General features: G+C 42.9%; 1 protein-coding gene across 1 annotated transcript in view; it reads left to right on the plus strand.

Annotated features, from left to right (window-relative positions):
* Positions 1-17,087, plus strand: part of LOC136626664 (pregnancy zone protein-like) — a 184,070-nt gene that overhangs the window by 155,239 nt on the left and 11,744 nt on the right. Inside the window, exons 18-20 of the mRNA XM_066601682.1 lie at positions 9,133-9,289; positions 11,898-11,966; positions 16,714-16,876. Coding sequence (XP_066457779.1) covers positions 9,133-9,289; positions 11,898-11,966; positions 16,714-16,876 — 389 coding nt within the window. The remainder of the gene's footprint in view (positions 1-9,132; positions 9,290-11,897; positions 11,967-16,713; positions 16,877-17,087) is intronic.

Here is a 17,087-nt window from a genome sequence, read left to right on the forward strand (position 1 = left end):
CAGAACTGCTACTCCCAGCCTTTCTTGACAGGTAATATTGCTTTAAAAAACTTAAATAGTATTCCCATCTTATGATTTTATGGCAAATCACTTAGACATGCTACAATAATATTATCAGAACTTGATTGGGACTAGATTGCAGTTTCTCACCCCACCACCACCAACAACGGCGGGAGGGAGATTCCCCCCCCCCCCCCCCTTCCGCTCCACCCTGCTCACTCCCGCAACTCACCGCCCACCCCGGCTGACACCTGAATCTTTTCGAATGAGCAGGCATGTACTCAAAATAGCGATACTCGCTCGAGTAATTTGCCTTAAGGAGTACGCTCGCTCATCTGTAATTATAACCACTGGAACACAAAATGGTTAATGACTGGTTCTTGGGGCTAAAATTAGTTATGAAATTAAAAAGAACTTACGGCAACTAAGTTCTATGGAAAATGTATTTATATGAGACATAAATTCAAAATCTACAATAAGAAAGTGCCTTTTTTTTAATTTAATTTGAGTGTTAGGGGGTTAAACAACACATAAACAGGGAGCCATTTGGGGGACACAGCTTGACCATAAGACATCCCAGAGCATTCCCTGGGTTGGGAGAACCTGCTTAAGAACTCTGAGAATGGTCCCTGGCAGTTTGCAAAATTGCCTGGCTGAGAGCGGCATCCACAGACGCAAAAGTCTGCACTCGGTAAAAATTTTAGAAAGTGCGTATGCAACATGCGACAAGTGAGTAGAGGTGTGCACTCTCTGAGTGGTTTCTAAAAGGCAGTTGAGGAGCTGGAACACGGTGGTAATGAGTGCAGTGCTTTCTTTGCAATGTTTCACTCTGATGAAGGAAGACAACAGGATAAAGACAACTAATGGAATTAGGTGAATTAGGTGGAGAAAAAAGACTAAGACACATAATTGAATAAACTGCAGGCACACCATTTACTGTTGCACGTGGCAGTCTGCAAGAATATTAAACAGTAAAACTTGCATATACACATTTTAACACTTGATGTACAGATAAACAAGCCCTGGTGAGGTAGCACCTGAGATAAGGAAGCTATAGAGAGACTGACAAGGACTGAAAATCCCTATCAACCCCACTAACAGTTTTTGCCAACCTGAAATACAAGCTAAGATTCTCAAGTACTCACTCTCACTGGGGCCATCTCAAGGATCTCTGCAGCTGACAATGTGGCATCTGTGTTCGCTGTTCAGTGGAAGCATGGATGGAAGGATTTCAGGTCTAGAGAACAAATGCAGGTTTCTCTCAGGGGTGATCGATTAACTGTACACAAGATGCTTCAATTTGTATGTAGTTTCTCTAGTTACAGTACAGGGGAGAAACCAGGCTTCACCTGGCTGCTAGCATTCTTCCCCCTCTTCTGCCTCTCTGTCTTGCTCTCTCTCCACTGACTGACTCCTTTTCTGCCTTTCAACATTTTTATAATTATCTTCTATGCCACGGATCAGAGGAACAGGAAATTCACCCTCCTTCCACTCAAGTAACTTGTTTCAGCTTGCCCTCCGACCAATCAGGGAGCTTCTTTCTTCTGCTGGGTCACGTGATCTGCAGGTCCTGTCTGCTGCATCTCCAGGTCCTTCAGCCATTGTAGTAATGTAAAAATGACTGAGTTAAATTATCTATTTAGTTTTCTATCCTGGCTCCATCTTTATATTAATTAAAATCCAGCATCACAACCCTCTGCTAAATCGGCTGTAGTTAGGACTGTTGCTCTTGACTTGCAGTTAAGTACTTTTACTGTAGTGTCATGCTCAGGTCACTACATGTAGCAATGACCAAGTCACCACCTTACAAATCCCCATTCCATAATGCCCACGAGGCCCCTGACGCCTGAGTAAAGTGAGCCAAGATGTGAAAGGGTGGAATTACACCCTTGGCTTGATATGCCCCCACCACCTCAGAGCATATCCTTTGTGATATGACCTTCTTGGATGTGGCAAGACCACCTCTTGGGCCATCCGACACCACAAACAGAGACCCTGCAAGAGTAGGTTAACCCATGCTGGAAGGCGCCAAGGCACATTGTCTGTCAGCTCGATGGAATCTGAGTACCATGCATGCTGAGGCCAATCTGGAGCCACAAGAATAACTGGGCAACCCTCCAACTTGATCTATTTGACAAGACACAGAATCATGAGGAGCAAAGTAGTGAAGGGAATGGAGAATAGCTTGAAGTTCAAGAATGTTTATGGGTAGGGATGATACCTGTGTGGCCCATATCCCCTGTGCTAACTAACCTTGCCATCCCCCCAGGCTAGCATCTGTTGGCAATACCTTCCACAGAAGAACTCCAAAGGGGCATCCCAGACAGGTCTGGAAGGTGTCTAACCACTATTGAAAAGAGATTTGAACCTGAACGGGAATCTGAACCCTCCGGCTCAGGGAGGCTATGGCCCTGTCCCACTTGAACAGTATGAACTATTGTAATGGTTGCACATGGAATTGGCCAAAAACCACCATCTCGAATGCGGTGACCATCAGCTCAAGCATGCTCATACAATGACCAGTTCCAAAGATGACATAACTTTGCTGGAGGAAGACGAACTCGGGCCTGGACCATGTTGAATGCATTCCCCATAAAAATGATGTTCTGAGCTGGCATTAGGGAAGATTTATGGTAGTTGACTATCCACCTGAACTTGGATGGAGTGTCTAGGGTGATACTTAGACTCTCCAGATTGTCCCTGTGGTTTTTCTAGGAATGGGATGGCTACTACTCCTCTGGCATGGAGAAAAGCCTTCACCAAAGCAAGTACCTTGGGGGGGCCGTGACCAATCCAAACGGAAGTGCCACGAATTGATAGTGTTGTGTGTAAACCGCAAACCTGAGAAAACACTGATGTGCTTGACAGATGTGAATATGGAGGTAAGAATTCTTGATGTCAATGGATGCCAGAAACTCCCCCTGTTCCATAAATGCCACCACTGCTCTGTGAGATTCCATGCAAAAGGGTTTGACACTTATGTACTGATTTAGACATTTGAGATCTAATACCGGATGCACTGATCCATTCTTTTTTGAAACCATAAGTATAGTGAGTCGGGACAGGAATTATCACACCCTGCCATAGCAACATGCAAACAGCCCAAAAAAAGGTCTTGCCCTTGGGGGCATATCTGGAACTGTTGACACAAAATAATGGTCCAGGGGATGGGTCATGAACTCGATTAAAAACTCAAATAAAATAACCTCTTGTACCCATAAATCTGAAACCTAAACAACCAGGTCTCCCTGAACAAGGATAGATGACCCCTCACCCTGGTAGAAATGGGCCAGGGCAGCCGTCAAACAGTAGACTTGTCCTGCGTCGCCACAAGGGTCATGGCTTGAAAGAAGGATCCTGCTTGCAATCTTGCAAGCTCTTTTTACCCTCCAAGGCCCAAGGGTTCGGCTGGCGGAAAGAGAGACAACTCAATCTCCTGCACTGTGTGGTACTCAAGCACCTTGATCGGTTTTGAGGCAGAAGAGAGCTCCTGCCTCCTGTTGCATTTGCTATGATTTCTTCCGACCTGGCTATAAAGAGTCTGGACCCAGAGAAGGGCAGGCAACTTAAGGCTTTCTTGGATGAATCATCCGCTTCCCAAAATTTCAGCCAGAGGGTGCGCCGCATAATGACAGAAGCTACTGAAATGCGGGATAAGAGTCTTGTGCTGTCTAAGACAGCCTCAGAAATGAACTTCCTGGCAATCTGGGAAGCTACTATTATGATACTATTAAGGTTTTAGGTGGACGCCGAGGGCACCTGAAAGAAAAGCCAGCCCTTGAGACAGCCAGAGTCTGATCGGACAGCCGTAGCACCTCTGAGATGGCCGTAATTAAACTGTCTTCTCTGGAGGAGAGCCCAGAATCTTGTTCTTCCTTCGTGTTAGAGTGAGAAATGGAAAACCGCTCTTCTGCCAATCAACTGCAGCTGAAGAATACCTGTGGCTGCGCACCGGGCATAGATAGCAAAGATGAAGCTGGGGTTGCCTGAAGACTGCTTTTACCACGTGAGGTGCCCTGCTGCTGAGAGTACTTCCCATTGGACACCTGTCTGACCGATGGGACTGCTAACTCGTCCAATCTGAACAATCTTACTCAATTTGAAGTAAAATAATACTTCATACATTTTCTTACTTTAATTTATTGTCCCCTTAGATCTGTGTTTTTAATGACATTTCTCTAAATATTTAACAAAGTAACTATTTCTAACATCTAATAACATTCAAAGGGCTTAGACTTTCCTTTTTGAATGTAATACATTCTGTTCTATTTTTTTTGCTGTCATTTACAGCTGGAATGCATTTTGGAGCACAATGTTATGATCCATTGATGTCACCATGTAGGAAGCATTCTAAGCTCCACACCATTTGATGGTGCACAGCATGACACGCAATGCTGCCCGATGATGGCATCACGCCTAGGGGTTTATCCAATCATCCACAGGCTTTCCCTCTTAGAAACAATTGACGATCCCGCTATATAAACTGGAGACGCCATTAACCCTTTCCAATCCACTGTCTGACGTCTAAAGGCATTATGATTTATGGCTGTACAGCTCCGATGTTGGAAGATGTCCAACGGGGTTCTCTTACTGTATACTACCAGCCTCTCTGCTGTCAGAGCCTATCCAATGTGTTACACAGCATATAGCGCCATTGTATAACAGCAGAAAAAGAGTAAGCTCCCTAGGAAAACCAGAATACAAATTGGATTGGAAAGGGTTAACATGATCATTAATCGACATTGAGAGAAGTATATATACACTTTTCCCCAGGGTCCGATTACTCCAGTGGTGACGTCATTTCCGGGGGGTGTTCCTATTATGTACGCAAGCACATCTATCTTATCAATCTGTATGGCTCTTTTTCCCTATAAAGGTATACTCTTTTTGATCTTATGTATGCTTGATAAAGGGGCCCTGAGTAGCCCTGAAACGTGTTGCATATTCTTTTACTGCTCCAACTTTATTCAACTATTGGAAGATTAAAACTCCTTTGGATAAGAATATTTTCTCCTAGGCTCACAGTCTTTATGGGAGGTCTGCAGGAGAGAGATCTCCCCCACAAGTAAGTGTTTTTTCCTCAAAGCTTTCTTGTACTTTACCCTATCAGTACCTGACCTTTTAACATTTAATTGGACTCCAGCTAGGTTAAACAAAGTACTGTTGTTTTATTTGTGAGTGGGACAGCAGAGACAGAGTAACACATTTCAAAAGGAGAGAATGGCCACGAAGAACATCATTGGAACCTGGATCAAAGAATGTTGTAATAACACCCCTCGTTGACCACAATTTTGCATACTACCAGGTTTGCGTATAAAATTAGGACTAAAAGAATTTCGTCAAGTCCATGGACCGTAATGGCACAGCAATTCGTTATTTTAGAGAAAAGTTTGCGCATGTAAGTGAGGCCAAAGTTAAGGAGGGGATATTCGTGAGTCCACAAATCTCCAGGCTCTTCAAGAATACAGATTTCAGTGATGTACTGTGTGGTGATGAAAAAGAAGCTTGGAATTCTGTCAAGATGGTAGCAAAGAATTTTCTTGGAAACCACAAAGCTGAGAATTACAAAGAACTGCTGGACAATATGCTATCATGTTATGAAAAAATGGGCTACAACATCTTTAAAAATACACTTTTTACATTCTCACATTGTCTTTTTCCCTGACAACTGTGGCTCTGTAAGCGATGAGAATTGTGAATGGTCCCATCAGGACATTTTTGGTATGGAGAGGTGCTAGCAAGGGAAATGGAGCCCGTTAATGCTAGCAGACTACTGTTGGAATATAACACGTGAAGCACCTGTAGATTCATGCAAGAGGGCAGTAAAGAAATGGTGCACATGCAACTAATGTCCAGTATTCATTATGCAATTCAGTTTTTAACAGGTACATTGTGTTTTTCATAATTAGAAAAATATCTTGACAGTTCTTGCGCTGCAAGTAGCCTGTATTACATCATATGTATATTTATAGTTTTATTTTAAAAACAGTTAATATATCTTGCAAACCTGAGCTAATCCAAGGTTTTAATTGTCATTTTCCAACACCGCACATCAAAATCATTAAAAATTGGCATATTTCCTTTCTGAAACAAACAAAACATTAATATTTGTTATAGTAATTAACTTTGTCCCAAAGATATTTTATTTTTTAAAAGTAGTACAAAAAAGAAGTTGTAATGTCATTTTTGCTGCAGTGAAAACAAAGGGATAGAAAAGGAGTGGAGCAAAACTGGGGTGTATGAGGGTCCAGAGCCTGGTAGGATGTCCGGGGACCAGAAGCTTCAAGAAGCTGAAGAAAGAAGTGTGTAGATTTGTGTGAAAGTTAATTTCACTAGGAGGCTCTGCCGACCAGATTAAGCCACCAACTGGTTGACAAAATGGAGCGAATGGAGAAACAATACTGGTAGCCTGACGGTGCTATCCAATCTTATCCCTCTGTCTGTTGAAATTCATTGGAGAGCAATGCCAGGGTACCAGTATTGTTTCTCCATTCGCTCCATTTTTGCTGCAGTGTCTGCATTGTAGAAACAAGACCCCCACCTCCCCCAAATAGATGGCGGAATCTAGTTATCTTATATTTCACTCCATTTAGAATTTTTAAAAAGTTTTTCAGTACATTATATGGTACACTAAATAGTGCCATTGAAAAATACACCTTGTCCCGCAAAAACAAACCCTCAGACATCTATGTTAATGGATAAAATGCTATAATTTTTTTAAAGTGGGGGGACAAACTGAAAATGAGAAAAAAAGGAGCCGCGTCCTTAGAGTGGACACCTACTGGTGTTTTTTTCTCCACTGCGATGCGAGAGTAAAGTTAAAGTCTCGCATCGCAGTGCGAGAAAAAAATCGGCATGACGCCGGGATATCGGCATCACACCGGCATATCGCCAGTCTTTTCAATGGGGCCAGCGTCAGCAGTGCTAGCCCCATTGAAAAGAGATGGAGAATGCCGGGGACTTCTGCCACAGCTGTGACAGCTGTGACAGCTGTGGCAGGGGTTTCCCTTATCCCCGCGGGGACCGAATGAATAGCTAAAGGCTATGTGTGATTGGCTGAGCGCTCAGCCAATAGCTAAGGAGTAGCTGCTATTGACTAAGCCCTCAGCCAATCTGCACAGCCCTTTCAGGAGGCGGGGATTTTTAAATCCCCGACTGCTGAAAGAGCTTTATAGCAGTGTCGGGGAGCCAGCAGCAGGACGCGGCTGAACGCAGGAGAGGTGAGTAATAATTTTTTAAATTTTTTTACACACTTATTGATGATTATCGGGGAAGGGCTTATATTTCAAGCCCTTCCTCGATAATCATTCAGAGGGGCTTGGCAGAAAGCATTGATTTCAATGGGATCGGCAGCAGTGCCGATCTCATTGAAAGCAATGGAATAGAATGCCGCGGACTTCTGCCACAGCTGTGGCAGAAGTCCGCGGCATTCTCCCTATGCTTTCAATGGGGCTAGCGCTGCTGTCGCTGGCCCCATTGAAACCACTTGCGATATGCCGGTTCTATACCGGCGTCTTTCTTGCGCTGCGAGGCGAGAGTTTTTGCAGCGCAAGAGAGAAAAAATCGCAAGTGTGCGTCCACCCTTAAGGGGATAATAGAGACCTACCACAATGTGAGCTTACTGTGCATGCTCAGCTGCCTGTATTCACTTCTAGAGGCCCCATTCACTTCAATGAAGCCTATAGAATACATTAACAGAGGCTGAGCAGGAGCACAAAGCCTGCTTATTCCTGTGAATGGACCGTGCGTTCAGATGGCTACATACAAATTATTTCCTTGTATTTTATTTTACTCTTCTTCAATGTGAGTAAACTTTATTTGACACACTTTTTCTAATATCTTACTTTTCTGTAGCCAGTTGTTCCCACGATGCCTGTAAGTACATTCATACATGACAGACTTTTGTGCGCATCCGCACCAAACTTCACAACATATTTTGCACTACAGATTTTGGTGAGGATTTTCTTTGGAGAAAATACCCATAGAGTGAAGGCACACTAAGGCCAGTTACACACAGCTGAGATTCTTGCACAAGATTTGTGAATTGCATATATCTCGTGCAAATATGAACGCCGTTCTTTTGAATGGCATCATACACTTTTTTTCCTACATCGCATAACACTGTGATGTGATGCAGGAAACAAAATTGTAGCATGTCCTGTCTTTGGGCGTGGCTTCGTATCACATTGCCCATTGTTTGCAATGGGGCCAGCTGCAACATCTTCTCATTGAAAACAATGGGAGACACTCCGTGATCCTCCTCCACAGCTGATAGCCGCAGTGGAGGATCGCTACTTTCCCAAAGTGATGTGAGACATTTTTGATACTAAAATGCCTCGCATCCGCTGGGAAATTGCACATTGGCGAGTACAATATCGGTCTATGTTTCACAGCCCAATATCGCACTCGCCCATGTCAAATTAGCCTAAAGGCATGTTAAGGTGGCAGAATTCACTGCCAAATTTTCCATATGAACTTTGTCTAAAAAAAAAAACGCACCAAAAACCACTTCATATTAGAGGGGGTTTTGGTGTGGATCCACACCCAGAATTTGCTCTGTCAATGGACAAAATCCGCATGAGAATTCCAAAGTGTAAATTATGTTTTCGCAAGTTTCCACATCAAGAAGTGAAATGTTACTTCTTGCCATGGAACGCTCATTTCCGAGTCAGAATTCAGCACATAGATTTTGTCCATTGACAAATAAGGCATGCGGATCGCCACCAAAAAAGTGCAGCAAAAAGCCATGGGGAAAAAAAAAACAGATCCTTTTTTCACTTTACTGCGGTTTTGTTGCAATACTAGATATGGCCTATGGAAAGAAGTGGCGCTGTTTCTTGGAATAAAGCAAATCCTTTCTTCTAATTCTTGACAAGCCCGTTAAAGCATAAATGTAAGGGAAGCCACTAAGTTTAGGGAAAGAATGAGCATAAACAAGGAGATCTTCAGTCCTGAGCATTGTGGTTTTAACAAGTACTAGCAGAGGTCCCCGCTTTCTTTTTGCTATTTGCTACTGCCTATAGTATAATTCTACATTTTTAGCAGCATATATATCATTCATTAGCAAGTGTGATATCTATGTATATTCTGCACTGGGATGTATTAAAACGCTCATGTTACAACGTTTTGCAGGAACACAGCATTAGTAGTCAAAGCTTACAATGAAGCACAGAAGTGGATCTACATTGATGAGAGACACATTCCGGAAGCTGTAAATTGGCTGCAGACTATCCAGTTGCCTAATGGCTGTTTCAGAGCCGAGGGCAATTACTTCAACAATCCACAAGAGGTTAAGAACGTTTTCAGTAAATTGTTGGGGATAATATCAATCTGGTTTTTTTTTCTCTAACTCTATGGAAAGCCAGAAAAAAAGAGTAGTCCTTATGTATTGTAAGATATATGTTCTAGTACCTATGCCGGAGTAATTACCTGTGGAGGTGTGACTTTGACTGGCAGCTGTACTCTCTTAGTAATGGCCAAGATCAAAGTTCAGCATTAATTGAAACAGTGTAGACACTGCAGACCCCTGGGGGCTCCTTGTTTTGGCTCACTGAGAACCCAACTATCTAATTTTCAATGGATAATTTTATACTATATGGGCAAAGTATGCAATCCGCCCTCCTTTTCATTATTGCTTTCAGGTGTTTCAGCTACAAACAGGTGCCTAAAATCAAACACGCATCCATACAATCTCCAAAGACATACATTGGTAGTAGTACTAGTTGTACTAGGGAGTATCTTGGCTAGACGGCTGGTCTGTAGTATACCAGTGCAATATTGAAACAGGCTGGTGGTACAAGGTCAGTCCGAGCCACATTATGACACTTTTGTGGTTGTATGTTTGCCATCCTGTTGGGTTCTCCAATCATTGGTAAAGGGTCATTTGAGTCATATGTTGAAATTCCCCTAGGTTGTTTGTATTTTCATTGGCTGGCCAATCTAGTTGAGAGAGGGTTTATATATTTCTACCCCTGCTCTCAGAAGTTGCTGATTATTCATCTTTTATGGGTAAAGTTGGTCTAGTCCTATTTTCCTTGGTGCTACCATCCAGATCAAACTAAGTAGTAATATAAATAGTATTGTTTCTGCCTTTGCTTCTATTGCCATTAGTTGTTACCACCTTAGTAACCACACACTTACTTTTTTCACATGGACTGATGGTCTGCATAAAAGAGCTATTGGCATATAATAATCCTGTTCACTTCAGGGATGAGAAATAGGACATACCAATATATGCCAATGTACTGTGTCGTAAATTGGACAGTGCGTGGGCTGGTGTTCATAAGCTGCCTGATCCGAAATGTGATTGAGCCTCTCGAGTGTAGCTCACACTCATGGCTAGTGCGCCAGAGTCCTAAGACATGGATTTTGCAACAAATTTTTCACCATCCAAGTCTGCTTCCTGGAGTACCTTCCCACCATCTACACCATCAGTGCTGAGGTACCTCACTATACACTCTAGAGGCCAGGACTACTACCCCTATTTTGTTTAGTTCTCCAAATTTTTATATTTTATTATTTTGCTCGGAACGGGTTCCTACTAAGGATGAGCGAGTATACTCGCTAAAGCACTACTCGTCCGAGTAATGTGCTTTAGACGAGTATCTCCCTGCTCGTCCTTAAAGATTCGGGGGCCGCCGCGGAGCGGGGAGCTGTGGGGGAGAGCGGGGAGGAACGGAGGGGAGATCTCTCTCTCCCGCCCGCTCTCACCTGTCAGCCGCAGCGGTCCCCGAATCTTTAAGGACGAGCAGGGAGATACTCGTCTAAAGCACATTACTCGGACGAGTAGTGCCTTAGCGAGTATACTCGCTCATCCTTAGTTCCTACCCATACACGAGCTGGCATCACGACAAACAACATCTTCCCCTACCCGACTTCGCGGGTAGCACACAATAAGAACTGCCAATAAATTTCACAACTAAAGTTACACCAGTCCCAGATCTCATTTACCATCTTGCCAGAGGGAGCAGCAGAGCCACCGTGACTACTATCTGAATTTACGCTCGCTGCTTAAACCTCTCTTAGGTCTGGGGCACTGCAAAAGCACTGCATCATCTCACATATATATCAAATGTGAGTCATTTATTCTCCAAATGAGCAACATTTCAACTTCAGTGTTAAGCGCTTAACACATTTTCTATGAAACAGAGCAGAGAGCGGCTAACAACAAGAAGCTCTTGCCATGGTGAACTTAGCCTCCTCATGATTATATGGTCATCCATTCATTCATAAAACACTAGACTATCAGAGGAAATTTACTGTATTGCCAGCTGGAATTTCTTCAAGCTATATCAGCCGCACTTTTCAGAAGTCTTACTTATGGCAATTAAGGCTCCTGCACATGGACAGATTTGATTTGCAAAATCCGGGGCTGGTGGCTGCCTCCGGAATCCACAGCAAATACTGCTCATAGCCTCCTATGGAAACCCGCTGCTTCCTGCACACAAGCGGAAATTTCCGCTCGTGGCAGCACGCTCCATACTGTGCGGTTTTCCACACCGACGGCTTCCATTGAAGTCAATGGAAGTCGTCCCTCCCACGGTCCTTCCGTATTAACCACTGAAGAATGTCGCGGGATCCACATCATCGCCTAGCAACGGCGCGACCTTTTCTGTACTGCATTCCCACCGTACAGAAAAAGAAGAATCCGAACAAATGAGCGGGGTTACCAGCTGGGCACAGGGTTAGATCCTGCTGCGGGATCAAGCTTGCCGCATCTGACTCTGTCGTGTGTAGAGGCCTTTGTTAGTTACCAGGCTGGTTTTAATGAGACAAGGTCTTTTCATGGGCAATGTATTTGTTTATTCCTGGCTAATCTCCTGGAGAAATTTGCAATAAAATTTTGCAATGTAAAATACTCTATACCAAAAATTTTAAAACTTGTTTTCGCACTTTAGGCAGACAATGAAGTGGCTCGTACTGCATTCATTCTAACCGCTATCCTGGAACATCAGAGGGTATATAATGTAAGTAATTTCATATATGTGATACTCTTTCTGCTGATTAGTAAATTTGGGAAACATTGGACAGCAGCATTTAATCTAAAATATGGAATTAAAAGAAAGTGCACACACAAAATAATACAAAATGCTTTGCTAGTAGTTACAGAAGTAAAAGACATAACTTGAAGCTCCTAGGAAAATGCAAAATTTGTAACCATTAGAGATGAACGAGTATACTCGTCCGAGCTTGATGCGCATTCGAGTATTAGGGTGCTCGAGATGCTAGTTACTCGAGACGAGCACCACGCGGTACTCGTCTCGATTAAACGAGCACTGGGCTGCCGGCTAGCGCAGGATGTACAAAGTTAAAAAAATATATATACTCACCTTGTCCCGGCAGAACGATGTTAGCCCATTGAATTCAATGAAGCCGGCAATACAGCCGGCTCCATTGAAAGCAATGGGCTGCCGGCTAGCGCGGGATGAATTCTCGAGAAGGGCTTAAAAATATAAGCCCTTCCCTGAAATTCATCCAGAAATGTGTAAAAAGTAAAAAAATATATATACTCACCTTGTCCCGGCAGAACGATGTCAGCCCATTGAATTCAATGGAGCCGGCAATACAGCTGGCTCCATTGAAAGCAATGGGCTGCCGGCGAGTGCGGGATGAATTTTCGGGAAGGGCTTAAAAATATAAGCCCTTACCTGAAAATCTTCCTAAAATTGGTCCCTGCGCTGAGCCAATCAGAGGCAGCACTCACTCACCCATTCATGAATTCATGAATGGGTGTGAGTGAAAGCTGCCTCTGATTGGTCAGGCTGTGACCAATCAGAGGCAGCTCATTCAGCAGGCGGGGATTTTAAATCCCCGGCTGCTGAATACTACTCAGAGCAGTTCAGGAGAACTGCCGGCCGGCCGCGGCTGAACTCCGGCTGCAGCGGAAAGGTGAGTATACATTTTTTTTTATTTTTACACATTTTAGGATGATTTTCAGGTAAGGGCTTATATTTTTAAGCCCTTCCCGAAAATTCATCCCGCGCTCGCCGGCAGCCCATTGCTTTCAATGGAGCTCACTGAAAATGCAACACTCCTCCCACCAGCCTAGGTACAGATTAGCATACGTGGGGACGCAGGGGCTCCCCATCGCAGTACCCCTGAGCTGGTGGAAGAGCTTCCCGTTGAAAATAAAAATGTTGCTTCCAGAATAAAGTGATGGATCTTGAAGTATCCTTTGATGTTTTCCAGGCCTTTGTGCATCTTAGGTAGACTGTAGCATGTACCTAGCTGTAGTTTGTTAGGTGCCATATTGAAGAATTCTCACTCATCAATTAAGCCTTCTTCTTTAGCTGATGTTAAAAGATCAGACAATTCTTAACAGAAGAGGTCAGTAGGTTTCACACTCAAGATTCTATAGCTATTTTTATCATTCAAGATTTGGGAGGACATATTAATATAGTCTCCACAGTCCATCAGGACCACATTACCTCCTTTGTCAGCAAATTTGAAAATTAGCTTAGGGTCTTTCTCAAGATTTAGAAGGAATTCCATCCATCTATTGGTCAAATTAGACCGAGAGAGCTGTTTTTGAACATGGATAAATTTGATATCAGAAATAACTATTTTCTCAAACATGTCAATGTATAAGTAATTGCCCAGAGGAGGACATTTGCTATTCACAGCTTTCAAGTTTGTGAGTGGACCCATCCCTTTTGGGGTCTGATTTTCATTCAATAGATCATTTAGCCTCCTCCAATTGGGCAGATCATCTATCTCAATGCCAAGGGATGCACATTGCTGACGATTATTGGTACCCCAAAACTTTCTCCAGTGTAACTTGCGTGTAAATATGTTTTAACCTAATCAAATGAGTCAAAACATAGGAGAGACCCTTCTTTAAAAGACTCATGTCACTAGGGGATAGTTTCTGGTTAGACAAATTGATCATTTGTAATTCATCTTGCAATTCATCCAGAACAGTATTCAGAAGGCATGTTTGTTCATCTAATACATTAGTTGCATCTTTGAATCTATCATGAATACTTATGTGTTGGGAATCAGAACAGTCACCCATCTTGGTCATCAAACTCCCAATATACAATGGAGTATAAGAGGAGAGGGGATTCACTCTTCCCTCTCCCTCTTAGCACATACTGGGAGATTGGTAGACCTAAAAAATCCCCAGATTATGAAAATGTGTTTCTGCCTCTGGCTCTCTGTCATCTAGAGCCTCTTCTCCGGCCTCTAGTAAAAGGAGAGGGTGGGGGTCTTCTACATGACTCACTAGTTGATAAATTTCCTTATGAGGAACTGAAATCGGTTTCCAATCTGTTGCCACCTCTGCTACATGGGCCCTGTTTTCCTTGAACGTAGAGTGGTTTATATCAAGCAAGTTCACAATAGTGGGCCTGTCCACTTAGGGTTAATGCTAAACACTATATCAGTTGACCCAGTGCAAGTGCCACTACAATACGAACAGGCTACTCTGAGCAGTGCTTCTAAATTATATATGCTCCTTGCAGTAGTATGCTTTTTCATTTAGTCAGTGGTTCATAAATTGCCACAATAATATTTATATATTTGAGCTTGTAAGCTGTATCCTAATGCTGATACAGAATATGTATTCAGTGGTTAAACTGTTTTCAAGCCTTATCAGCCAGGACACTAATGTCCATTTCAATAGCTAACTAAGAGCTGACACCATTGACAATGTTAATAAGTTACTCTGAATAGTGTCATAAACCTCAAAGAAGCTCATATCCAGGGAGGTTGCTGTAGGCTTGCCCACTTAGGGGTAATGGTAATTCAAATGCCATCAAAGGACTTTTTAATCCTATACCAACAAAATTTACATTTTAGGTTCTCTTTTCTATGATGTTTTTCTATGATGTTTTCTAATTCTGTTAGAACCCATTCAGCCCCCTGTGATTTATCTTTAAAATAATGGGTTCTATTTTCGTGAGCGTTTTATGCATCTCTCAACACACCAAACTTGCACAATAAAATTGCCTTTGTAAGCAATACCTAAGGGCTTGTCTACACAGCCTTGAAAATTGCACGAGTTCTGTGACTTTGTCTGACAAACAGAAGTCACGTGTTGTATTAACCCATTGTGTTCAGTGGAGTAATTTACACGTGCAATTTTTCTTTTGCACTGTTCTTTTTCAGATGAGCGCAATTTTGTCATGTTATATAGCCGTCATAATCAAGACCACATAACAGGACAAAACAAAACCATTGGTTTCATTTTCACTAGCGGTATTCTTGCCTGGTAATAGTACTGGCCAGAAAAGATAAGACTTGCCCTATCTTCCCGCAGTAAGAGAGAGAAAGAGAGAAAGGGAGAGAGATGCTCCAAATATATATAATCACTAGAGATGAGCGAGCATGCTCGTTTAAGGCTGCTGCTCGAGCGAGTAGCAGTCTTATCGAGTAACAGTGTACTTGCCCAAGCAGCTTGTTGGGGGGTGACGGGGGTAAGTGGGAGGGAACGGGGGGAGAGTGAGAGAAATCTCTCTCTCTCTCCCCCCAGCTGCCCCCCGCTCCCCCCCCCCCCCCTCCCTGCATGCTGCTCGGCGAGCACATAGTTACTTGATAAGACTGCTACTCACTCGAGCAGCAGCCTTAAACAAGCATGCTGGCTCATCTCTAATAATCACCTAACCATGCAGATTTAAAAGTACACAATAAACATTTTTCCAAACTTTTTGTGTTCGCATAGCCATCATCAGGTCAATCTGGTATCAATAAAGTTAAAGACTGCATGAATTTATGAGAGGAACATATGGCTGCAGGATGTCTTGAACATATCGCTGAGTTGTCATTGTCCCTCTTACCAATACTAGGGCTTTCTACTGTTGTATGCAGCCATCCAGACATCACACCAGCAGTGGGGCCATTGTGACCTCCACAGCAAAGGCAGAATGGCCTACTCAACCTCAGTCTCCAAACACAAACATAGATGTCGTCAGTGTCTAAACTAAACCTGGATTCATCACTGAAGACAACCACGTTCCACTTCATAGCAGTTCAGTAAAGTCGTTCATAATATCACTGCAAATGAACGAGATGGTTCCAAATGTAGTAAACATAATGGGTGCCAGGAGACCAAATGTCCTTCAGCCAAGCGCCGGGAAATAGTTCCTGCAGACACAGGGACCTGTAACGATGGTGCCACCTGTCTCTGGATGGTGGATAACAAAATAATTATAGCTGCTTATCAGACAATCCTCTCTACTGGTGGCCTGTTGAGGGCATCCTGAGCCTGGTCACCTTGTGTGTCTTCAAACATCCCCTGATCCAAAAACCATCTTACAGTCTGGTCATAATGGCCCAGCTGGAGGGCAATTCATTAATATGACTATTCAGCTTTGTGCTTTCCAATAATGCTTCCCCTATCAAACTCTGTTAACTGGGCAAAATTTCTTGGATTGCATCGTAGAGGCATCTAGTGGCTAGAAAGCTCTACACAAGCGGAAAAAGAGGTCCTCTGAGACCTCTTGGTGCTTGATTTTTTTGACAATGAGTAAGTAAAAGTATATGAAAAAATTTTTGTGGCTGCTTTTTTCAGCTCCGTACAAAGCAGCAACTCAGGAAAGATGGCTGCCAGCATCATCCCATAAAGAGAATAGTATAAAATATATAGTATATTTCACATGTATAAAGTCATTTTAAAAAGTGATACATTTAAAAAATAAAACTGTTGGTTCACAGCTGCCACTAGATCCTATCGCAATCATGAGCATTGTGTTTTATTGTTTTTGTTGTATCTAGGGTAGTATTGTGGAAGATGCCCTGAACTGTGTCAGGAAATCAGTGGATAATGTTACATCGGCACACACACAGGCTCTTCTGGCATATGTCTTCACCTTATCAGATGACCGTCAGCTGAGAGATCGACTACTGAAGAAACTGGATGAGACAGCTATAAAACAAGGTAAAGCATTTATGGCACGCCACTTTTTAAGCAGTCATTGTAATGGATTGTGACATATTGCAGCTAGTTAATAAGGGAGAAAAATATTATTTTGTATGAAGAACTTAATGTGTTTTTTTTTCAATATACAACACATATGTCTTAAGGAGGTGCCATCAATGTATGAGTAGTGGGGTCACACCATGAGGACTCCCAGAGATCAGCTAAGCAA

Source organism: Eleutherodactylus coqui, chromosome 4, assembly GCF_035609145.1.
Source record: "Eleutherodactylus coqui strain aEleCoq1 chromosome 4, aEleCoq1.hap1, whole genome shotgun sequence".
Lineage (NCBI taxonomy): Eukaryota > Metazoa > Chordata > Amphibia > Anura > Eleutherodactylidae > Eleutherodactylus > Eleutherodactylus coqui.